We start from the raw sequence: 25,227 nt of genomic DNA, 5'->3' as shown, positions 1-25,227 counted from the left end.
GTCCCTGAATTGGTCCAGTTAAGATGACAGGGGCTGAAAGAATGTGCCAGCTGCTTGTGAAAATTGTGCGTGCAGTCATCACCTGCCTGTTGTGCTCAGGGAGATCGAGTTCTTGAAGAAGGAGACAGCCCAGCGCCGCGCTATGGAGGAGTCAGAGGCATCCCATAAGGAGGAGGCAGAGATGCTAAAGGACAAGGTAGTGCAGGCAGAGCAGGTGAAGAGAAGGACCGTGTGTGCTTGTGTGTATGTGCTGAGGAGGTCTTCTCCAATTGACCGTTTGACCAGCATTGCATTCTGTCCCAGGGGCTTCATAGGAACCTCTGGCAAGCAGGTCTGTTTTGTAGCACGAACAAAACAGTGTAACCAATCATGAAGACCTGTGACTGAACCATGCCCAGCTTTATGTAGGCCAGCAGACATGGGCTTGCATGACTCACTATAGCGAGGGTGAATATATATCCCCCAGGGTGAAGCAGAACAGACAGGCCTGAGCGCCTGGGAGCCCCGGCCGTGCTGCCTGAAGCATTGGCTGTTTATGTAACTCTGAAACATTTTGCTGTGGCGGCTCAGTCTGTGCAGCTCCAGAATGAGGCACCAGTATTTTCACACAGCTCACAGTAGCTGAGTCTCACAGCATTTCTGCCTCCCTAAGTGCTGTGAAACCTGCTGCAGACCAACCTGTATCAGGAGACTTACGTTTTATGACTTGGCTGCAAATCAGCTTATTCCCGGTCCAGTCCAGTCACACAAATCTGCTCAAGGGAAGATGCGTTATGTATGTCTGCCTATAAGTAAATTAAAATATCGCATATTGCTCATAAATGCAGGAGAGCACAAAACTTGAAAATGCATTAAATATACTGTACCACCTGTGAAAGCCCTACTTGACTGCTCACTTACTGAGATTCACTGATCAGTTTACCAGTGGTGCTGGGTAGATCAAACTACAATTGATGCATCACTTTCTGGGACTTTAATTCCCATTGAGGACTTCTAAAGAGATTAACTGACCTGATGAAACTTACCTGTCTCTGTAATATCTCACAAATTCCTTCTTCTCCCCATCAGATAACAGATCTGGAATCCAGGGTGGAATCTCTGAAGACATCCGATCCCTCATAAAGAACAGAAGGAAGAGGAATGAAATGCTTTTAACCTGACCATCCATTCAACTGCATTTACCTGAAGAGAAAGAAGCAAAGAACCATCTATTCAAATGATTGGTTGAGCAAAGTTGCAGGGGAGAGAGTTCAAAAAAAGGTGTTTTCAACCAGTGTCCTTCACCATTCTAGCTGTCATTTACTCCAAGATACCCAACGAGATCAGCACTTTGATTTCTAGGTGTCTTTCTCCATGTCACCATTTGCTTAACATTTTTTGAGCCCGTATTATTGTAACACATGGAAGAATGTTATGTGTAGCTTCCTGTGTTAAAAACAAATTATTTTTATTTACCAGATAGGAACACCGTTGACGTGGGCTGCTGGCCTGCCTGCCGGTTAGATTGACTCACTTCCTCTGAGGAAGTCTGGGATTGACATTGGCAGCACTGGAGTGCTACCCCTGTAAAGGTGTTGGGATAACTTGCATATATGGGGCTGTTTGATTCTTGTGTGTTGTAAATGCTTCTTTTTTTATTGATATCAAACAAAAATGAGACAAAAAAAAAAAAAACCCTTACTCCATACCTCCCAGTGTATTGCTGGACTTTTTCTGGGATTGTACAGAAGTGATATGAAATAACAGATGGGATGGTCATGGTTTGTATATATTATATAATATATATATATATCTATATATATATTTAAAATTGTTACTGCAAGAAGAGATGTGGGGTGGGGCTGGGCTGGGCTGAGCTGTGGTGCCATGTGCTTTGGAAGTTCCTATTAAAGCCTTTTTGGGGAAGGGTTGCATCTAGAAGGGAAAAGGGAAATCAGCACCTCAATTCTGAATGCATAGGCTTCAGCCAAGCTGTCTGAGGCATATTTAGAAGGTTTGAAACTTGGAAAACAAGATGTGAAGATGCGTGAGCGCTCTGCTAAATGGTTAATGCGTTAATTCCTTTTTTGCCTTTGCTCAGTATTATTTCTTTTTGCTTCACTTGCAATGAATAGAGAAAATGAATTTGAGTGCCCACGGTATATAAAGGACCTACCTTCACTTTGTAAAGTCAGTAACAGTGTTAGTTCTAAGAAGGTCTGAGCCGATGTTTCCCCGTAAAAGTGCTTGAGTAAATAGTGTTTTGCCTCTGAGTTGTGTGGTCATTGTGAACCCAGACGTGGAAGAAAAAAAGGACAGCCTGCGATGGCCATCTGTGGCTCATATGGTTGGTTGAACAAACTGTCAGACAGCTTTAGCTCGTTGAACGGGCTTGGTCTTGCCGAAAACCCAAAACCTACTGTTGCCTTTTCCTCAGTGCTCTCCCTGTCTTGTGGTGCCACTGGTTCCAGGCATCATTTTAGTTTCCCAGCGATGTCTTGTTTGTTTTGTAAGCAGACAAGGAGTGGGACCCTTTCGCTCTCCCTAGAGTTGTGGTTCAGCAGTGTAGGAGAACGAAAGTTTGTGAGGTGGTGCTCACGTTTCCCACCATTCCCCTGATCTGCTGCAGCTGGGTTTAGTTTTTCAAGTATCCACCCTGGGTGTCACTGGTTCCAGCCAAGTCCTCTGTGCGAGCAGTGTGACCACAATCCCTTTCAGTCTTAGATCTCATTGTGGCCTTTTCAGACGCATGCAGTGACATAAATGTGTTGTAAGCAGCTTCTAATATGACATTTAGGATTTTTTATTTTGTACAGATTGTGTCAATAGTTTGTTTTTTTAACTCAAGAATCTTAGGAAAGAGCAATAGTGACTCCATTGCTTAAGGCATGGTTGTTTTTGTTTCTTTTATTCTTCACTGGTTCATGTTCATTGGTTGGTCTTCAAATGCTGTGCATTTTAAAACCTTTTATTTTTAGGGGGAAAGATGGACCCAAGACAATGTACCTCCAAGCCACCATTTTTGTAATACATTGTAAACAAAATTAAATAATCCATGTCAGCATGGACTCAAGGATAAAGCTTTTTTATATACCTAAAATTACAATTTTAGCCTATAAGACAACAATCTTACTTTCATTTCATGTTCTTTGCCATTGATGTGCTTAATGCTTAATCAGTAATTTGGGATAGTTACTTAGACAACTTTTTCCTTGCAGTTGCAAGACTGTCTTTGTTGTCAGAGCATGTGTTAATTCTTTTAACAAAATATTGCAAGTCACAAACCAGGTATCTGGTTGAATTAATTATTTCTAGAAGAGAAATAGCTCTGCGCCTAGGAGTGTCCTTTGAACAGAACGCCCATAACTGACAGGGATATATCATTTGGCTTATTTATCAAAGGATTGTTAAGGCCAGTTATCAAGTCTGTTTTAGGTAAATCAGTTTAAAGTGCAGCATGAGTTGCCATCATGACACACAGTCAGGAAGCTGTGAAAACTGACGGTGATCCTGAGTAGGAATGGAAGAACCATATAATTTTTATCTCCATTGTGACATAAAATTCACTATTCCTTCAAGACATCATCCTCTAAATTTTCAAACTGGTATGGTGAACTGTTCTAAAATTCTTCAAGAGCTACTGCTTTTTTATTTTTTGCACATTAAGGTATTTACTTATTTTTGGATCTTATGTTGAAATTCCGTTCCACTGGTTTTTGGAAAAAGACATAGGAGGCAGAGACTCAAACGTTAGGATAGCATATAAGGATCGAAAATTCAGAAGTTATTTTCTTTTTTGGATGTGAATTAACTGGATCATTTTCCTTTGTCCTCCATTTAATTCTACACAGGACATATTGAAACTTGAGCTGTAAAATGGATCAATGTGTTTTTTCACAATGCTGTAAATCTCGAGCAGTTTGATTGTTGCTTACATTCCACCCTGGCCCATGTGTGATTCTGAACAGTCTCTAACAAGACTCCTACAGCTTGTCTCATGAGGCTCTCTCTAAATGTGTCCTTGCTGGAAAAAAAAGGAGAAATCAAGAAGAAATGTTTTTGCTGCTGCTGCAGTTTTCTTTGAAAGACACCCTGTGGCAACAGAGTTAATGTATGGCACAAGCTCCATATTTTACCTCTTAAGGTTTGAGGAAATCATTACCAATAGCAGCATAATGTCAGTTTTCTGTGCCCTGTATGGAACATGTATACGTACTGCAACCAAGGCGAGCTACAGGAAGTGCTCGGCCAAGGTTTTGGCGATTGTTGTCATCGGGTTTCTATAATTGCGCCATCACTTGTGCAGTTGGTGCAGGACTCAATAAAACAGCCCTTAAACCCAGTAGAAAGAAGAAATGAGCTGGTGCGTTCAGAGGACTCCTGGAGCAGCTGTTGTGTTTCCGCAGTGCATCAATGAGACGCGTCAACTCCCATACGGCCAGTGCTTCGATATGTGTCATTGCTGTGTTTGTGCAAACCTGTTATACAGATACTTGAATCCCCCTTTTCTATGGAACAGAAAAAAACTGTTGTTCCTTTGTACAAGCAGTCACCTAATCAGTCACACGCTCTATCATCTGCTGCTGATCAAAATTAATTCATTGCTTAGCTAATGCTTTTATCCAAAGTGAATTACAGTGTTTGACCCATTGATACAGCTGGGTGTTTTCACCGGAGCAATTCAGGGTAAGTACCTTGTGCATAAGGGTACTACAGTGATGGCAGGGAATGGGGCTTGAACCGGCAGCCTTCAGGTTTACATGCCCTTAACTGCTACGCTGTGTGCTGCTCCAAAAGAAAGTTCTTCTGGATTGAAAGTTCACTTATGGCCCTCCTCTTGCGGCACCCAAATGGAACAGACTGATGAACTTTGAAATACTGTCCTCGAGATGCATCTGACTCTGCTGGACTATTTTCCTCCTAACAAGGACTAGCCTGGGACAGACTGGAAAAACAAAAAAAAAAAAAAAACTGGACATCAGATATCAGCTCCATCAAAGTCCGAAGCCTTGTTTGCTGCCCTAACCTGCCTGTGTAACAAACACAACTTGTAAATTTAGTGTCAAGTGTAACAGTGTCTAACACCAATAACCACAGTGAGTGATCCTACTGTCAGGTGTCAACTCAAACTGTTTACACAGGAATATTCTGTCAGTAGCAAGTGTGTTTCTAAGGACAAATGAAAAGTTAGTTTTACGAATGGAGTATTTGTGTGGTCCAACCATTTTTATACAGGATTAGAGAAAAAAAAAAAAAAAAATCAACCAGACAAAAAAGTGAAAAAGAGCAGCAATGCAATGATGTGAGAATAGTTTAAAAACACTTTTTGTCTTCATACTTACTAGCTTTTTCAGTCAATGCCTTGAATAGTACATTTTCTATTTTTTCTTGTTCAGTCTTATATCTTATGCCTTGGTAGTATAATTGTGGTATGGTAACAGGAGCTCATTCAAAACCTAAATCCATAGGCATTTACTTAGATGAATCTCCCATTGCTAAATGTACATTACAGTGTTTAAAAATAACTTTATTTTATTCTTTTTTAAACTACTTCTGTAATTGGCAGACAAAAACAAGTTGTTTCTGTTGGGGTTCAGATTTAAATTCTACATGTTCATTATGCATAATTCAGTCATTATTAATAAATAGGGATTTGTTGAACAGAAGAGGTATCTACCAGTCACTTTATTCTTTTCAGTGACAGCACTGTGTGTGTGTGTGTGTGTGTTTATAAACATAGCAATCTTTTAGAAAAACACATTGTACTGACATTGCCAGGTTCCTTTCCCTGTGCAAAATAGTAAGACTTCCACTGAAAGGGTTCTGTAAAATAGAGCGATATACATATGGGCAATTTTATTAGCAGATCTGCAAAGATTCAGGAAGTGTGCATTTTGGCTCTACAATTCAAGTTTACAACTGAGGTTTAAAAAAAAAAAAATTAAATTTAACTTTCTTTTCCAGTGAACCTGTTCTGAACTGCACCCAGATAAAACAGACTGCAGCCACATTTGTTTCAGGAAACAGTATAACATCACTTATAAATACCCAAAACATTACACACAGGATAAGGGTTACTTTAAAATAATGTGTCCATGTTTCTATTGCTGGGGGTGTGGTGGCGCAGCGGGTTTGGCCTGTGCCTGCCTAGGTCGGGGGTTCGAGTCCTGCTCGGGGTGTCTTGTGATGGACTGGCATCCCGTCCTGGGTGTGTTCCCTCCCCCTGCGCCCTGTGTTGCCGGGTTAGGCTCCGGCTCACCGCGACCCAACTCGGGACAAGCGGTTTCAGGCAGCGTGTTTGTTTCTGCTGCTTGATATTTTAATAAGAGGGAGGTGCTCATGATCATTAAGGCAGATTAATTACATAGAAAAGTCTATGAAGAATCATTGTATAGGACACAATAAGTCCATCCTGTGCTTAGGGTAGCATTCTTACGCAGCTGTTAAATTCATAAAAATGCCCTTAAATCTGAAAATGGTACATTTACACAAATACAGTTGAGAGAGCTTTTAAACCTTCTCACGAATGCATTTTTTGGTGGTGTCTCCTCAGGTGCCCATTCCGAGAGAAGCTCTTATCACACTGGGAGCAGTGGTATGGTCTTTCCCCTTTGTGAAGTAACTGATGAGCTTTAAGGCTCTGAGGACGGCTGAAGCTCCTTCCGCACTCGCTGCAGTGGCACGGTCTGAATCCGGTGTGTTTCCGCTCGTGACGCTTTAAATCTCCAGACTGCCGAAAACTCTCCCCGCATTCCGTGCAGAGAAATGGTTTCTCCCCAGTGTGAGTTCGTATGTGAACCTTTAGCTGTTCCGACAGAACAAAACTCTTGCCGCACTGGGTGCAGCAGTATGGCTTCTCTCCAGTGTGAATTCGCTGATGTTGTCTAAGGCTGTGCAACCAAGTGAAACTCTTCCCACATTCAGTGCAAAGGTACTGCCTCTCTCCCGAGTGAATCTGCTGGTGTCTCTTTAAAGCTCCTGACTGAATAAAGCTCTTTCCGCAGTCAGTACAAAGGTAGAATCCCTCCTTTGTGTGATTCTGCTGATGCCTCTTAAGACCAGCAGACCAACAGAAGCTCCTCCCACACTCAGTGCAGAGATATGGCTTTTCTCTCAAGTGACTCTGCTGATGTCTTTTTAGGCCGATGGGCTGACTGAAACTTTGTCCGCATTCAATGCAGCAGAAAGGCCTTTCCCGAGTGTGACTGACTCGCTCGTGCCGTTTGAGGTTGCAGGACAGGGTGAAATTCTGACCACACTCTGAGCAGCAGTGCAGCTGTTCTCCGGTCCGAATCCGCGGACGACTTTTCACTATCGGAGAATGAGAACGCTTAATGTGCTTGTTAAGATAGAGTTCTGCCGTGAAGGAGAAGCGGCACTGAGTACAGGGGAAGGCTCTTGTGCTCCTATCTACAAGAAGGAGGAAAGTGTAAATTTTGAGATATGGAGGAGTCTACAGACATTACTGAACTTATACATGTTTGTGATGTCACTTCTTCCAGTCCTCACATCAGAACCACTTCCACCAGTAAGTGAAACGAGGCTGAAGTGCACAGAATGGTCAGAAGAGAAGCAATTGGTAAATACCTGCAGGATTACACTTCTTGTCCCACAGGTAGTCCCAGGTGATGCCCAACTCCTTGGCATAATCGTCCTCATGCCACAGCAGCAGTTCCTGTCCTGGTAGGATGGGGCGGAGACAGCGGTAAAAGACACGCCCCCTGTGCTGGAACGCCACCAGGTTCTGCTCCTCTTCGCTACGCGCACAATTCACATACCTGAAAGAGGGGCCTGATCTGTACACATATACTAATAAACCTAGAAATCGCTCAGACGGGTCAAAGAGGCCATTTGTTACCTCATCCAGTTCGAGTGAGTGTCCCGTTTAGCGTCAATGTACTCAAACTGGTTCTTCTTCCTGCAGACCTGAGCAAAACGGAGACTAAAAATCAAAAAGACTAAGACTGCTTAATTCCACACGTTAACAAAACAGTCGAGTAAAACAGCATTCAACATATCGTCTCGTATTTTTACCACAAGAAATGCTGAAGGAATGTTTTAATAAACAATTATATTTAATAAAATGTGCATACGCGGTGTCTGCTTGTGTACAAAGTGGACTAAATGACTGTCTGCCTCATCTACACATGGAAACTCTTGAACTTCATTTAGTCAGCGTTTCTCAGTTGCCCAACACGCTTGATAACGCGAACGTCACACACCCTTCACATCGACTGACTCACCACCCAGGAGTAGCTGCTCTCAATGGCCTCCTCCCTGGTTGTCACCTCCCCTTCATAGGGTCCAAAATGTGTGCCCACAGGAACAGTTTCCCCCTGATTAAATACCCCCAGACCAGCCTCGGGGATGCTGGACCGTGACACCATCATGCCTGGAGGAAGTGTGAGAAGGGCCCTTTGAGGTGCCCCCAGGGGGGCAGGAGAGTCAGGGATAAAGGAGGGAGGGCCATGGGTCTCACACTCGTCCACGTAGAAGGACTTGCACTCCTCGCAGTCTGGGAAGGGGGGAAATATATAAATCAGCAACACAAAGCCTGAAACAATATACTGTTAGTCTGACACTGAACTTCTGACAAACTGAACACAGAAGCCATTTAAAGGACACACATTAGGAATATATTTATCACCTTAATCCCGTACAGCAACCCTTCTGACTTGAAAACAGCTTAAGTACTTTGACACCATTGCTCCCTCCACTGCAACAGGTTTGTTTCAGTGAGAACATCCATTTAGGCCAACATGCATCACCAGCAGTCTTTATTAAATCTTATTAAGCAACAGGCTGCACAAGGAGAGTGTTACAAGGAGAATGTGCAGTGACACCAACTACTATACAGTTTTGTATAAACAAGTATGTCTTGTGTGCGTAACTACTTTTCCATCTTGACCATTAACAAGCGGGAGGTTTATGGATTCAGTACTCAGTTAAGATTTATATATCTGGGCCCTAAATATTAATAGGCAAATCTAGTCTATATTACAAATACATGTATCATGGTAAAAAAAAAATAGGGTGGCACAGCTGGTAGCACTGCCACCTCACAGCACTTGAGCTGTTCAGCTGTAGGCTCAAATCTGGCTCAGGTTTTGTGGCGTTTTCACCTTCTCCCTGTGTCTGTGTGGGTTTCCTCCCACAGTCCAAATACATGCAGTTCAGGAGAACTGGCAACACTGTCTGTCTGCCTGTGTGTGTATCCCGCAATGGACTGGTCTCTCAACCACACCCCCATCACACTGGACCACTGTGACCCTCACCAGGACAAGCAGTTAGTCAACACAAGTGAGATTACATTTACATTTATTCACTTAGACATTTTCCTCCAAAGTGACTTCCAATGGATACTATGTAGTGTTACTAGCCCACACACTTTATTCACCAAGGTAAATTACAATGCTAGTAGTGTACACTACTTACAATGGGTCACTCATCCATACATCAGTGGAACACGCTCTCTCTGTGTCACTCACACACTATGGGCAAATCTGAACAGCATGTCTTTGGACTGTGGGAGGAAACCAGAGCACCCGGAGGAAACCCGAGAACATGTGAACTCCACACAAACTGAGTGGGGATCGAACCCACGTTCTCTTGCACCACCCAGGCGCTGTGAGACAGCAGCGCTACTCGCTGTAAAAGTACAGGTGGAACCTACAGGTGTGATGACAATTACACATATATTTTAAACTTTTAATTAATGAAAACAGTAAGTTCTGTACCATGTATGCTCTAAAGCAATGACAACTCAGTACTACTTTTACTTCACTGTCATACCTCAACGTACAGAATTCTGAAAATCTACCCCAAAAACAGAAACACTTCTTAATTTTGAAAAATAATTAAGAATATTACAAAATTATCAAACACAGTAATGTTAAAAGGGATATATGAAATGCAGTTGATGAAGCACTCATTTCTTATGCTTAGCACATCCCACGCTGCCTGCCTTCCCAAAGCATCAGTTTGTTCTTCACTATAACTGTTTTGCATAACATTTTTTCTACAAAGTGTGGATTTATGCAGTAGGATCAAACTATTTATATTTCCTGTTTATGTATGCCAAATATCTTTAAAAGTAGACAAAACAGAATGTAAGGCAGCTCAAGCAAAAAGATTAAATGCTTATTTAATTATGTGACATTGGTCCATATAAAAAACATTTTTATTAATTTCTTACTGGGAAAAATATCCCTGTTATGCATTTTGTTATACACAGCATTTTTCCCTACCAATGTCATGCAAGAAAGACTGCAAGTATAAAAAATACTAACACTAGGTGAAGGATTAGAAAATTTCTTTAGTAGGCCAGTAATATTGCTTGCAAGTAATATTTCATAGGATAGAAAAGTATGACAGCATGATATGAAACATTAAACATATAAAAGCTTATATGTAAGAATACATTGTATCTGGTCTTCATAGCAAAAGTGACCCAAGATGCAGTTTAAAGCACATACAAGTAGCTTAAAGTAAAGTGGAATATAGTAAATGCTCACAATACGATGGTAAAAAAAAATATTTTGTGAGACCATTAATGCATCAAATACTGTCAATTTCTTCCCAAGTCCAAGGGCTTTTAAATCAGGCAAAGAAAACATCTCCATCTCTAACAACATGTTCTGTAATCATATTAAGAAAGTACTAATTAAAATACACACAGTCAGAAACCACTCGTCCAAAGCGGGGTCGAGGCGAACCGAAGCCTAACCCGGCAACACCTGGTGCAAGGCTGGAGGGGGAGGGGGGACACACAGGACGGGACTCCAGTCCGTCACAAGGCACCCCAAGCGGGACTCGAACCCCAGACCCACCACATAGCAGGACCCGGTCAAACCCGCTGCACCACCATGCCCCCCATTAATTAAAAACAACTAAATTAATTTAAATTAGTCTGAAAAGATGGCACCGCAGACAGTGCTACCGTATCACAGCACCTGCATAGTGTGAAAAAACAGGGCTTTGATGCTGTGTGTGTTTCCTCCCAAAGACACATTTTGCCACTGTTGAAGTGGCAGCTTGAGTGAAATTCCCCCAGGGGGATTAATAAAGCATGATTCCTGTTATTTACATATAAAATCAGCAAAAAAGTACAGTAGCAAAAGAAAAAGATCACATTTGCATAAATTTCACTCAGATCGCAACAGTAATAAGTATAATCTGAGCAGTGCCACCTCCACCACGGTCAAGAAAAACAATAGGAAACTCCACACCAGCTGTTCTACTAGGCAGCTGCTCATTGGCTGAGGTAGCTGCTCATTACCTGCATTCTTATTGCTGATTGGCTGTCATACCACCCACTCCTCTGCTGTCACATCTGCAGTTTCCGAAGAACACAATCGTATCTGTATCGTGTTTGGAAATTATCGTACTGTGGAACTCATTTTATTATGGAAGGGCCACCATGAGGGGCCATCAGAATGTGATGGTTACTGTACCTTTATTTCCTTTTTCAATTTTCAGATAAAGAAATAGCAACCTGTATACCAGGACATCCAACGTTGCAGGTAAAATTAATGCTGCAGGAAACAACGGTACTCTCCTCCCGATCAGAGGAACCTCCAGACCACAGGTGTTAAACCCGTAATCAGACAGGCCTAGCAAAGTACGTACTTTGCAGTATGTTTTGTGTTAATACTCAAAAAGGTTAAGTTCTGAAGATTTTGTACAAAAGTTACATCAAGTCTCATTTATTGATTTTTCTTTTCTGCACATAAGTAATTATCCATTATGTTCTCTGTATTATTCTAGGGTGGAAGTGAAACAGTCAGCCTTGTGTCAAATGTTTATGCAAATGAACTAGCCTTTCCAGCTGAGACAATGTGCAGAAGACTTGAATATCATACCCGAACTGTGATTCTCACCACATTTTTATAAAAGGTACTAGCAAGGAACGTCACTCACAGAATTTGCTCCCGCATCCCGGATCTTCCTCTTTCGCACGATGCGCTTCGGAACATGCCGAGACGAGCTCTTTTTCTCTCGCGCGCTCCGTCTTCCCTCTCTTCGTCAAACCTGACGCGCGCAGAGGAAGGAAGACTGTACTCGAGAGCGCACCCTTCGCAAGCGCACCAGCGACAACTCGCACGGCCAGATGCTCGCTGTGAACGGACTACGTCCAAGCGCGCGCACGTAAACTTGAGAGAAGGGGGTTTACCTAGCAATGCCGATGAGTGTGCAAGTCACCTTTAAAGTCACTTTAACGCAAGGAACGAAGAAGTCAAACGCACCAGCCGCAGATCCGCGAGCACTGGGATGCCACTCCTCGTCCGACGTGATGCCATCATCACCGGAAGGGCCGCAACCCTCTTCTCCCTCCTCCTCCTCCTCCTCCTCAGCACCATCTTCCCGGCCTTTTGATGAAGACGGGGAGGACTCCGGACCTAAAAAAAAAAAAAAAAAAAGGGGGCCACAAAAAGCATGGGTGCTTCAAGTTCTCCTAACTGCTCCGATGCCACTCGACTGCAGAGCCTGAGCACCATCATCAACGATGTCCCAGGGCCAGTGGTCAAAACAGGCCACAGGCACAGCTCTTCACTTCACACCTGACCTGAGGGCCAAAACAGGAGCTTTTCACATTCACAAAACCTCACTATATTCGCCACAGGTTTGACTTTGAGAACCTCACCTCCTGAGCTCTAGAAAAAACTAAAAAAGGAAGTCATTTTTGAGTCTTTTTAATCTACTTGTGTAAAATACACAACTCACGAGTCCTACTCAGTCACTATCTCACACACGTCGCGTATGTGTGTTGTACCGACCTGCTGTTCCCTCCTCCTCCATCCCCGACTCGTCTCTGCACTTCTGCACACACAGGACCGGCGACTTCGTAACCCGGAGCACCAGCGGCCTGCGCCTCATCGCCCCAATAACAACTAAATTATCATTTTCCTTCCTTCTGTTATTTTTTAACAAATTCTGTTATTTATTTTCCATCGACAGCCGGACAAACTCCCCCGCTGCGCGACTCCCCCGGACCGACCTGCTCCGTTAAAGAAGCAACTGTGCAGCTCGGACTGCGAACTTCTTCAGCGGTCGGCGCGTAAATACGGCGAAAGGCTGCGCTGCTATCGCTGCGCCCCCTGCTGGATGGAGGTTTCCGCTCGCTTCGGGGTGTCCGCTATAGGCGTCTAACGGCGCGTAAATACGACGAAAGGCTGCGCTGCTGTCGCTGCGCCCCCTGCTGGATGGAGGTTTCCGCTCTCTTCGGGGTGTCCGCTATAGGCGTCTAACCCCCTGGCGAAAAAATGGAGGGAAAACGCAAACATGCCATGGATTTCAAGGCCTGAATAACGTGTCTGACCGCACTGTGTGCCAATTCAGTTTGCTCCTGAGAAACTCTGTATGCGTTGACTCATGATACCCCCACTATCCATAAGCATCTCAAAGAAAAAAGTGTAAAAAGAGTGGATTTTTTTTTTTTTTTTTTTTTTTTTTTTTCTTATACGTCAGGAGCTGAATAGCGTATACAGGCAGTCCCCGGATGACGAACGAGTTCCGTTCCTCAGTCTGTCTTTAAGTCAGATTTGTACGTAAATCGGAAGTTAGGTACAATTCGTGTCTAACGTGTTAGTCAATGTTTGTCTTAGTATATAGTATATCATGTACATTTCTTTGCATAAAAAACATCAAGAAACCCCAGACCCACTGGAGAGCAGGACCCAGTTCAACCCACTGCCCCACCACACTCCCCAACTACACTAAAACATTAACATAATAACAGCAATAACAATATAAATGGAACTGCAGTATTTATAATAGAGACAAAGAAAGAGATAAATGTTACTACTGTATAATAGAGAGAGAGAGGAGGAGACAATGTGTGTGTGTAGGTATAAAAAACATTACAGAAACTTTGTTTGCTTTTCCAATCGCTTTATTATTTCCACTTTAGTTTCAATCGTGATAGTTTTTTTTTTTTTCTTGATGCATCACCATCACTTGCATCACATTTATGCTTTTGTGCCATGCTTACGAGGGTAAAAACAACAAAAAAAAAAAAATTAAAGCTGAATACAGTAAAACACAGGAGGCACTTAACAGCAATGTGGTCCATGTCATACTGAGCAGGCAGGGAAAAGGTAGGTGTGTGGTCCCAGTCGCAGGATCTTTGTTGTCAGTACACAAGGGAGCAGGTGAGATTCGTGGTCGGGGAAAGGCGTGGGTCTTAGGGAGAATTTGACGTCGTAGTCGAGGAGGCGATGCCAGTGTTGGCAGCCATGGACATCAGGAATGGGAACAAAGAGAACAAGGGACTTGGACTTGTCATGGGTTCACTCGAGAGCACTGGAGAGACAGGCTTCTCAAATGAAATTCCACAACCAGGGTGGGCAGGTGTGGCTTCTTTATACTCCACTACTCTGATTTCGGGCAGGTGCGGACGTTCAGGGTGAGGTCGTGGGCATGACAGTCCAGCTAAAAAGAACAAAGTGCTTGTCCTATCTTGGGCGCACGCGCCCATGAGCCAACAAACTGCTGTAGATACGCAATGTTTTGATGTGTGTTGCAAAGTATCACCCATTTGTTATTATGAACCATTATATGCAACTAGGGGTTTGGCCTCTGGCTGCTCTCTGGTGGGTCTGGGATTCGAGGCCCGCTTGGGATTCCTTGTGACGGACTGGCGTCCCGTCCTGGGTGCGTCCCCTCCCCCTTCAGCCTTACGCCCTGTGTTGCCGGATTAGGCTCCGACTTGCCGCGCCCCTGGTCGGGACAAGCGCTTTCAGTCAATGGGTGTGTGCACCTAGAACTTTTGATATAATAGGCTTTACGGCGGGGCGGGTGGTTTGTAACTACAGGTTGTACGTAAGTCGGATATCCGTAACTTAGGGACTGCCTCTATAACAATTTACATTTTCATTATTACTATTTTTAATAGTAATTACAATGAATTGCTCATACAAACGTGGCACGGTGCAGCAACAGGTAAAAATTGCTGCCTCCCAGTGCCTGGGCTGTTCGGGTTGGGGTTAGAACCCAACTCAGTCTGTGTAGTTTGTACGTTCTCCTCAAGTCTGCGTGGGTTTCATACCACAATCCAAAGACATGCAATTCTGTTGAAGTTTTGATGTTAATAAAAACAAAAGATATCAGCTGGTGGTGGAAGTGCGGTGTGTCCCCAGGGTCAGGACAGAGAACCACTGGGGTACATTGCATGACAGATGACAAATTTTCTTGAAGCTGAATGCTGAAGGTAAAACTAGCACTTTTTGTCAATAAAATGTTATGCTAACAAATAACTAAATTTTCCTAAATGCACCAAGTCGTATGTTTTGAGGTGGAACTCACAGAGAACGTTAGACTATAGGGTCCTATAGAGAACGAGACCCTATGGCTACATATTTAATATTGGTAAAACAAAGCCTATTGTTTCTTAAATTTTGGGCAACATCTTCTCGCTATATTCAAACACAAAAAAATGTTTGCACCGACATATGTAATCTTGAACAAAGTCCATAACATGAATTGTTCCACCACAACATCCAGCGATGTAAATAGATAAATTTGTAAATCTACGCTGGTAAAGTAAGACTTATGCACATGTGCAGGATTTCAATCAGCCTTATTCTAATACTCTAATACTGCAGTAATTTACTGTATGAAGTTTTGTCAGATGCAACTCAATTACTAATCAGTAAACCATCAACTCAAGGACTGCAGTCTGTCAACACTGGTGAATTTTCCATTCAAGGGGTTGAAGGTTTGCAGAATTTGACCTACCTTATAATGAACAATCAATATACACCTTAAATTTGCAGCTAACTACAGTAGAAAAAAGGATATTCAGTGAAACAAGTGAAGTCTACATTCCAAAAACTTTTCACAACCATCCATACGAAGCCATCTCTGTTGGCGTAAGAAAAAACAAGGTAAATTTTGAGAAAATGCTTAAAAAAAAAAAAAAGTTAACTATTTTCTCAATGTTATTTGAAGTGGTTTAAATATTTAAATCTCTATAATGTTGTTCCAGGTTGAGACATTTGCAGCGGAAGTTACTGATCCATGGACCGCCCCAAAGCGGACCAGGTTTTTATGATGGCTTCATCTTATGTCTGACAAATATTTCTCTATTAGCCTGTATGCACAACAAAACCCTGTCAACAATTGCTGGGAAAATTTGACCAAAGTCACTTTGAAAAGTAAAATGAACAAATTACTCAGACATTAAATATTTCATAATCTCTATTAAAATTTTAACAATCCAGGTATTTTCTGCATTAGACATTGCATAGTATTACAATTTTAATGTTTCTGTACATGTTTTTATGGTGCCTTGGTGCATCATAAAAGTGACCTGTAAACATCACTGTTCATCCTGATAAAAAGTACATCATTTATACCTCCTGAAGATATTATAAAAGAAAAAAAAAACATGACCCATCTTCCCCTTTCCTGGGAGATGTCATTCCATTACAATCGTACAAGAAATCCATTTTCATGCACATATGGCACAATGCGTGAACCCATGAATATTACTGCCATAAAATTAATGCAAATTTGAGAATAGAGGTTGTCACTGATGATTCAAGAGTGCATTTTTTGGTAGTGTCTTGTCAGATGCCAACTCCGAGCGAAACGCTTTCCACACTGGGTACAGCAGTACAGTTTTTCCCCTTTATGAAGCAGCTGATGAGCTTTGAGGCTCTGCGGGCGGCTGAAGCTCTTGCCACACTCCGTGCAGCGGCACGGTCTCACTCCACTGTGCTTTCGCTCGTGCCGTTTAAGGTCGCCTGACTGACGGAAACTCTCGCCGCATTCAGTACAGAGGAATGGTTTCTCTCCCGTATGAATACGCATGTGAACGTTTAACTGTCCAGAATGAACAAAACCCTTTCCGCACTCGGTGCAGGAATATGGCTTCTCACCCGTGTGAATACGCTGATGCTGCCGGAGGCTATAAAACCAACTGAAACATTTACCGCAATCACTGCACAAGTACAGTCTTCCACCCGGCTGAATACATTTGTGTGAATTTAGAGTTTTTGGGCAGCTAAAAGTCTTCCGACACTGCTTACAGCACAGTTTCCTGTGACCGGTTTGTGTTTCTATGACCGATGTAGACTCGAGCAGTTTGAGATGCTCCTCTGGGTGGTACCGTTTGAGGTGCTTGTGGAGGTAGCGCTCTTCTGTAAAGGAAAAGGAGCACTGAGAACAAGGGAAGACCCGAGATAAATCTTCCACATTTTTACTGCATGGTGTCATGCCCACGTGGATCTGCTGGTGCCTTTTTAGCCCTGCAGACTGACTGAAAAACTTCCCACACTGCGTGCAGTAGTATGGTTTCTCTTTGGTGTGAATAGTACGCTCATGCCTTCTGAGGTTGCAGGACCGAGTGAAACTCTTACCACACTGGGGACAGCAATACGGACCGTCTTCACTCTGAGTACACTTGTGGCCTTTAAGGCTTTGTTCGTTGATGTAGTTCAGACCACAGCTGTCACAGAAGTACGAGCCTTCTTGTGTCGGAATACACGGGTGCTTTTTAAGGTGGTCTGGGTCACTGAAAGAACTCCTACAACGCGAGCAGCAGTAGGATCCTGAGTCGATTTGTTGGCCGTCCAGTGCTGATGTTGTTTCTGAATGCCTGACAGCCCCCCTTAACTCAGTAATCTGAGATGACGAGGCACTTAAGGATGGGCTGGGAAGTTCATCAGAGAGTACACTATCCTTACTGCATTCTAAAGGAGGCGTCAGAGTATCAGATGCGGCTAATCCAGCCACATGCATTTTTACAGTTTCCTCAAGGTGATGCTGCTTCATGTGTTTCTGAAGCTTGAGCTCTGCAGTAAAGCAAAATGAACACTGAGAACAGCGAAACACCTTTGAAGACACGGTCTTATGTATGGGTTTCCTGCCTGCATGGATCTGCTGATGTCTTTTCAGGCCTGCTGCTTGGCCAAAGCACTTTCCGCATCGACTGCAGCAGTACGGTTTCTCTTTTGAGTGGATGGTTCGCTCGTGCCTTTTGAGGTGGCATGACCGAGCAAAGCTTTTGCCACACTGCAAGCAAGGATATAGCCCTTCCTCTGAATGAGTACAACGGTGAGCATCAAGGCTTTCTGAATCAGTGAAACTCTTGCCACAACGAATGCAGCAAAACTCGGTCCCGCCACTTTGAATCGCATTTGGTTTACTTTTTGCTAGCGTGTCAGCATGACTGAAGCTGTTGCCATTCTTATTTATTTCAGCAGCTCTGCAGCTGGCTATAGTAGGTTGCATGTGGGTAGGAGATGTTTTAGACTCCAACAGTTTAGCATATTCTTTTGAGTGAGACTGTTTTAAGTGCTTGTTAAGGTTAAACTCCCCACTGAAGGAAAACTGACAGTAGGCACAGGAAAATACTTCTGCAGATCTCCCTAGGGAAAAAGAGAGGAAAAAGATGTTTAGCCAGCTTTGTTTCAATGCTGGCACTAGCACTGGAATAAAATCGAGTTGCTGCCAGGCTTCCATGTTTTCTGCAAATTTCTTGGCACAGAGAACAAACTACTGGAGTTGGTCAAAAAAGTATTCGCAAAAATTTCTTTTTAATCATGTTTAATATTAAGGATCCTTTCTGACTCACTCTTGTATATTGTGCACTTAGCTGTTCTTATGTTGCAGAAGCATAATTTTACAAAAAAAGAAACGCATGAAATTAATACAAAATTGGAAAGCAACTGAAAGCCTGGGAAAAATTAGAGTACCTGCAGGATTACACTTCTTGTCCCACAGGTAGTCCCAGGTGATGCCCAACTCCTTGGCATAATCGTCCTCATGCCACAGCAGCAGTTCCTGTCCTGGTAGGATGGGGCGGAGACAGCGGTAAAAGACACGCCCCCTGTGCTGGAACGCCACCAGGTTCTGCTCCTCTTCGCTACGCGCACAATTCACATACCTGAAAGAGGGGCCTGATCTGTACACATATACTAATAAACCTAGAAATCGCTCAGACGGGTCAAAGAGGCCATTTGTTACCTCATCCAGTTCGAGTGAGTGTCCCGTTTAGCGTCAATGTACTCAAACTGGTTCTTCTTCCTGCAGAGCTGAGCAAAACAGAGACTAAAAATCAAAAAGACTAAGATTGCTTAATTCCACACGTTAACAAAACAGTCGAGTAAAACAGCATTCAACATATCGTCTCGTATTTTTACCACAAGAAATGCTGGAGGAATGTTTTAATAAACAATTATATTTAATAAAATGTGCATACTCGGTGTCTGCTTGTGTACAAGTGGACTAAATGACTGTCTGCCTCATCTACACGTCATGAGCTCTATTTAGTCAGCGTTTCTCAGTTGCCCAACACACCTGATAACGCGAACGTCACACACCCTTCACATCGACTGACTCACCACCCAGGAGTAGCTGCTCTCAATGGCCTCCTCCCTGGTTGTCACCTCCCCTTCATAGGGTCCAAAATGTGTGCCCACAGGAACAGTTTCCCCCTGATTAAATACCCCCAGACCAGCCTCGGGGATGCTGGACCGTGACACCATCATGCCTGGAGGAAGTGTGAGAAGGGCCCTTTGAGGTGCCCCCAGGGGGGCAGGAGAGTCAGGGATAAAGGAGGGAGGGCCATGGGTCTCACACTCGTCCACGTAGAAGGACTTGCACTCCTCGCAGTCTGGGAAGGGGGGAAATATGAGAGATACAGAAACAGTGAAAGATATACAGTTAGCAGGCAAACTGAAAAAACAGTACAGGATTGTAACTAGACAAATTATAAGCATTTTACTTCCAGTGATTTGCAAAAAGACCCCTGCAAATGTTTTTAAATTATGCAGGACTACAACTGAAAGATACAAATTTGTCCATTTCATTGCAAAGTCATATAATCAAATTGAAAATTCCATTTTCTTCTCTGCAGAAGTCATTAAAAAAAAAACAAATAAGATGCTTGTATACATTTTCAGACCCTGTACTGTGGCAACTCAAATTGCTCAGGTATCCTCAATACAGAAATATCTATTTTCCTTATTCAGATGTCCAGGTGTTCACTGAGCTTGGCATTTAGATTGCAATAATAAGTAATACAATTTTCCTTATTCGTATCCTCTCTGTGAGCATGAATGAAGAAACCACCCCATTTACTGCTGAAAAATGCAGCGATGCTTTTTCAGGTAGCGAATCTGAAGAAAAGGCATAAAAATGAAGACCGAAGAGTGTATTATGAAATTCTAGGATAAAGTGAGAGGCATGATCGATTATACATATAACCTGAATAGATATTTTGCACTGTCAAATTCACAGACAGTGTAGAGATATGTTCAGGAAAACAGATCTTGCAAAGCTGAAAATATTCACACTCATCTATTGTAGGATAATTAAGATGAAAAGTCTAAGGCAGCATACATAGAATGTAGAAAAAAATTATTAAAGTTTATCATCTATTCTACTAACGGACTAACAAGATGGGTCATTGATAGCATCTACACAACTGGTACAGACTAAGTTTAGAAGTACTTGGCATCTACTCTCATTAGCAGAGCCTATAGCAGTTCGAAAAAAATCTATTAAAGTACATAATTACTTACAAAACTGATCATCTTCAATTGTTGATTCTTCTTCATTACTGGGCTCTGCAGACTGACTTTCATCGCATTCCAGAGTGACTTCCTTCTCTCTTTTCGGCAATTCTGTGAGCAGACACAGAGTTGGAGACTGTAAGAAATGTATTCGATACATCAACACATAAGAAAAACCCCCCCCCACACACACACACACACACATGTGACGTGTTACCGAGGCAACAGTCTTCATCCAATGTACTGCCACCTTGGGATGAGCCAGTCGTCTCCATTTCTGCCTCTTACAGTCCAAGGAGAGGAGAAGGAAGGGATTCAGGAGCCTTAAGGGGTGTACAGTAAACTGAATGTCATTCAACTCATTTCCAGACAAAAATTTAGTTTGCCATTGGGCATAGTTCTCTATTTACAGCAGTGATTGTGACTTTCTGCTTCGGTTAAACAATTAAACAAATTACCAATTTTTTTTTTTTTTTATCTTCAGCATAGTCACCAATGATAACCCAAGGTCTGAGTTTGCAGTTCATCAAAAACTCCTGTTAGGGATTCTAATGTCATGCAAAGAGGCAAGACTTTGTGAAAGCAACGACGTGGTCTCCATTTATATTGTGCAGACAATGAATATAAAATTCATCCATACAGATCTGAACATTAACAGTCAAATTTTAACAAATATCATAACGAAGGTTTAAGGTGATTAGCAACAAAGTATTATTAATTATTATAATTATGGGGGGCGCAGTGGGTTGGACTGGGTCCTGCTCTACAGTGGGTCTGGGGTTCGAGTCCCGTCCTGGGTGCATTCCCTCCCCCCTTGCGCCCTGTGTTGCCGGGTTAGGTTCCGGCTCCCCGTGACCCTATATGGGACAAGCTGTTTCAGATGATGTGTGTGTTGTTATTATTATTATTATTATTCTTTTTGTTCCAGATTACTTTGTCCAAGGGAATTTAGAGTTTAATACATAGAAAAAATGCATACAAGGCTGCCAGATAATTAATTGCAGGGTGCGACATTGTGTTGACTAGCATAGAATCAGCTTGGCACTGGAGTAATCAATTAACACCATACTCCTCACATGCTCTCTTCAACAGAGTGACAAAGCACATGCAATGAACACACTGTGATGAATCGAGTAAAGAAACACTGAAGGCAGCTGCTAATGAATTACAATGAGATAAGTCATCTGGTGGTAGAGGAAAGGAAAATACCGAGTCCAAGAAATTAGGTGTCCATCTATGGTGCTGTTAACAATACATACACACAGAAAAAGCAGCTGGATTTTCTTCAGCGACACAGTATGTGGCTGCAAATGGCGTGCAGGCCTAGCGAATGTTCAAAGTGGTCCAGAAAAAAAGTGATTTTACGGTACAAAACCACTCTTGACCCATAAAATAAAGAAAAATTTCACCAGTTACAAAGATTTTAAGATCTTGGCACTGCTTTGCAAATTTGTCCACAACATCAGTTCTTTCCTACAAACAAAAGCAGGCTTCTTAGTAATTTCTCCGAGGTGCCGGATTATCAAATATACAAAGAAAGGAAGGGCTGTTTATTAACATTAAAATTGAGATTTTAACTATAGGAATACATATCCTATCAAGTGGTCTGCCGGAGCTCCCGTTCTTCTCCTCAGTCTCTCTCAATCGGTGTTCCCCAGGGCTCAGTACTGGGTCCTCTACTCTTCTCGATCTACACCTCCTCCCTTGGCCTGCTCACAGCCTCCCATGGATTCAAATACCACTGCTATGCTGATGATACCAAGCTCTTCCTCTCCTTTCCACCTGGAGCATCAGACATTTTTGCACACATTGCTGCCTGCCTGTCAGACATCTGTGCTTGGATGTCTGATCATCACCTCCAACTCAACCTCTCCAAAACAGAGATTCTTCACCTCCCAGCTGGCCTGTCCTCCTGTCACGATCTGTCGATCAAACTGGACAACTCACTCATTTTGCCTACCTTCTCGGCTAAGAGTCTGGGAGTGACGATTGACTCAAGTCTGTCTTTCTCTCAGCACATCGAAGCCAGAACCCAGACCTGCAGATACATCCTGTATAACATCCGCAGGATCCGTCCTTACCTTACAACTGACTGCCCGACTACTTGTCCAGGCCATGGTGACATCCCGTCTGGACATTGCAACTCTTTCCTGTGTGTCCTTCCTGCTACCGCCATCAAACCTCTGCACCTGATACAGAACACTGCTGCATGAGTTGTGTTTGACTTGCCAAAGCATTCCCATGTATCTCCTCTACTCATGTCTCTCCACTGGCTTCCTATAGCTGCCAGGATCAAATTTAAGACCCTGGTTATTGCCTACAGATGTATCAATAGAACCTCTCCCAGACAGCTACAAGACTTGATCATCCGTTACACACCAACCAGACTGCTACGCTCCTCCACATCTGCCCGCTTGGCAGTCCCACGAACGAAAGATAAAGTGCAGAGATTCTCAGTCCTGGCTCTGTTGTGGTGGAACGACCTCCCCCTCTCACTCAGAACTACTGAATCTCTGTCCACATTTAAAAAGGGTTTTGAAACTCATCTCTTCCAGATTCACTTCGCCCATGATCTCTTAGGTTCATGTAAAGTATAAATTTTCATGCCCGATATTATCATTCGTTGGCGTTCTGGTAAAGTTCAATGCAGTTACTTGTGTGATGAATGTTGGTGCATATGGTGAAGGAAACTAACTGTACTTAAGAGTCACGCATCTCCAGCTATGTCTCTTTCTCCTGACGTAATGCACACGTATGTTCTATGAGATGTACGTCACTTTGGAGAAAAGTGTCTGCTAAATGAATACTAGTAAATATATGTAATGGGGGAGGGGGGTTGTAGTGGTGCTGCGGGTTTGGCCAGGGCCTGCTGTGTGGTGGGTCCGGGGTTCAAGTGCTGCTTGGGGTGCCTTCCAATGGACTGGTGCCCCGTCCTGGGTGTGCCACCTCCCCCATCAGCCTTGCACCCTGGGTTGCTGGGTTAGGCCCTGCCTCGCCGCAACCCTGATTGGGACAAGCAGTTGCAGACTTTGTGTGTGTAAATGGATAACATACAAAAAAAATCCTGAAAAATGTAATAAGCCACAGCCTTCATATATCGCACTTTTTACAGTTATAATTTACCATCGCTTTTCAGTTTAAGAAAATAGAATATATCCACAGGAATACAGACTACATGACAAAGAAATCATGTTACATTTTTTTTAACTTCTGATTTATCTTGTTTACATAAGATGCACAACCAACAACCAGTGCTCTATTTGTCAGCTAACGACTAAAATTGTTACTTATCAAGAGTTAGGTTCATATGATGAAAGGAACACGGAAACACTGATGGAGGCAACAAGTGTTCGTCTTTACTGCATTCATGCAAAAAGCTTAACTCACATTTACTTTTATTTAACAGACTCTTTTCTCAAAAGCGACTTCCAGTGAACTCTATGTAGTGTTATCAGCCCACACACCTTATTCACCAAGGTGACTTACACTGCTAGATACACTACTTACACTTGGTCACTCATCCATACATCAGTAGAACACACTCTCTCTGTGTGAACTTGAACAGCATGTCTTTGGAGTGTGGGAGGAAACCAGAGCACCCAAAGACTTACACTGCTAGATACACTACTTACACTTGGTCACTCATCCATACATCAGTAGAACACACTCTCTCGGTGTGAACCTTAACAGCATGTCTTTGGAGTGTGGGAGGAAACCGGAGCACCCAGAAGAAACCCATACAAACGCCACACACTGGAATCGAACCCACGTCCTCCGCACCACCACTAGGCGCAGTGAGACAGCAGCGCTACTCACTGTACAAGTAGCAAACATATTTGAAAATATACGGTCATGTTTCTAAGTCCGATCATTAAGGTACGGAGAAACATTTTTTTGGCTGTTCTGGTGAAATTTAGGAACCAGCGAACAGGCGCAGTTGTGTCTCGAGACTTCGTCAGGCTTCAAGCCGCGTGCGTCAGAAGCGTCCAATCAGGATCTGACAGCAATGGGCGGGGCGAAGAGGGAAAAGCAGTTTCCTATTTGAGAAATTTGGAATTTTGGCCAGGAACAGCTTTTTTTGACGACGATAACTGCATTTTCATTACTAATGTTCAAAATCAGCTAAAGGACCGGATAAAAATTATTCACGGACCGGACGTGCCTCGCGAGCCGCCAGCTGAAGTACCCGGACCTAGAGTGCAGTATTTACACTGCCGGAGCAGGTGGTACTGACTTGAGCTGCAGTTCCGAAGATGGCGGAGAGGGGGCGCGGTCCTCTTTTTGCGCAGCGCAGCGCGGACCACAGAAACGCGCCGGAACAGAAGCGACAGACACGCCAAAGGAAATAGAGAAACAAACACGCAGCAAAAGAGGGCTGAGAAACGTGAACGCGAGAAAGCACAGCAAAATAGGGCAGAGAAACAGAAACACAAAGAGAGTGCAAAACAGGTCCGAGAAACATGATGAACACACAAACACAAAACAGTACCGAGAAATGATACCGCGAAACTGTGTGAGAAGCATATTTGTGTGTCTATATATATGCGCGCGCACACACACGTCACTTACACTAAAACAGGCTGAGAAACTGAACGCATACAAACACACTCACCGAAATAGGGCAAAGACGGCTCTTCAACCGCTTCCATGTGCTTCCTCTCTCTCTCTTCATCAGTGGTGGGTGTGGGGTAACTCAGGCGTATTACCGCCATCTAGCGGCAGAAAGAAA

At 43.2% G+C, this 25,227-nt stretch overlaps 3 protein-coding genes across 8 annotated transcripts in view; 1 reads left to right on the top strand and 2 right to left on the bottom strand.

Annotated features, from left to right (window-relative positions):
* Nucleotides 1-6,071, top strand: part of LOC108928185 (neurabin-2-like) — a 59,081-nt gene extending 53,010 nt beyond the window's left edge. For 3 of the 5 annotated variants that reach the window (XM_018741985.2, XM_018741984.2, XM_029249431.1), the window contains exons 10-11: nucleotides 100-214; nucleotides 1,069-6,071. In XM_018741985.2, coding sequence (XP_018597501.2) covers nucleotides 100-214; nucleotides 1,069-1,122 — 169 coding nt within the window. In that variant the 3' untranslated portion in view covers nucleotides 1,123-6,071. The remainder of the gene's footprint in view (nucleotides 1-99; nucleotides 215-1,068) is intronic. The other 2 variants (XM_018741987.2, XM_018741986.2) reach the window with 1 other exon arrangement.
* A 153-nt stretch (nucleotides 6,072-6,224) lies between these two features.
* Nucleotides 6,225-13,016, bottom strand: LOC108928109 (histone-lysine N-methyltransferase PRDM9-like). 2 transcript variants are annotated; one of them, XM_029249433.1, is made up of 8 exons: nucleotides 12,977-13,016; nucleotides 12,756-12,844; nucleotides 12,225-12,377; nucleotides 11,899-12,009; nucleotides 8,223-8,494; nucleotides 7,838-7,905; nucleotides 7,567-7,757; nucleotides 6,225-7,389 (listed from the first exon to the last, which is right to left on the bottom strand). In XM_029249433.1, the coding sequence occupies exons 2-8, from the start codon at nucleotides 12,775-12,777 to the stop codon at nucleotides 6,500-6,502; spliced, it is 1,707 nt and encodes a 568-aa protein (XP_029105266.1). In that variant the 5' UTR covers nucleotides 12,778-12,844; nucleotides 12,977-13,016; the 3' UTR covers nucleotides 6,225-6,499. The 2 variants fall into 2 exon arrangements, with proteins under 2 accessions (XP_029105266.1, XP_029105265.1); XM_029249432.1 differs by lacking the exon at nucleotides 12,977-13,016 and having other exon boundaries at nucleotides 12,756-12,946.
* Nucleotides 13,017-16,202: 3,186 nt separating this feature from the next.
* On the bottom strand, nucleotides 16,203-25,169 carry LOC108928188 (histone-lysine N-methyltransferase PRDM9-like). The gene is made up of 7 exons (XM_018741992.2): nucleotides 25,111-25,169; nucleotides 20,716-20,781; nucleotides 20,508-20,609; nucleotides 19,318-19,597; nucleotides 18,949-19,008; nucleotides 18,678-18,868; nucleotides 16,203-18,350 (listed from the first exon to the last, which is right to left on the bottom strand). Exons 1-7 carry the CDS (start codon nucleotides 25,145-25,147, stop codon nucleotides 16,519-16,521), a joined length of 2,568 nt encoding a protein of 855 aa, XP_018597508.2. The 5' UTR covers nucleotides 25,148-25,169; the 3' UTR covers nucleotides 16,203-16,518.
* Between the last annotated feature and the right edge of the window lie 58 nt (nucleotides 25,170-25,227).

This window comes from Scleropages formosus, chromosome 25 (genome assembly GCF_900964775.1).
Source record: "Scleropages formosus chromosome 25, fSclFor1.1, whole genome shotgun sequence".
NCBI lineage: Eukaryota > Metazoa > Chordata > Actinopteri > Osteoglossiformes > Osteoglossidae > Scleropages > Scleropages formosus.
The sequence above is the reverse complement of the archived record's forward strand: the minus strand, read 5'-3'. Positions and strand labels throughout refer to the sequence as shown.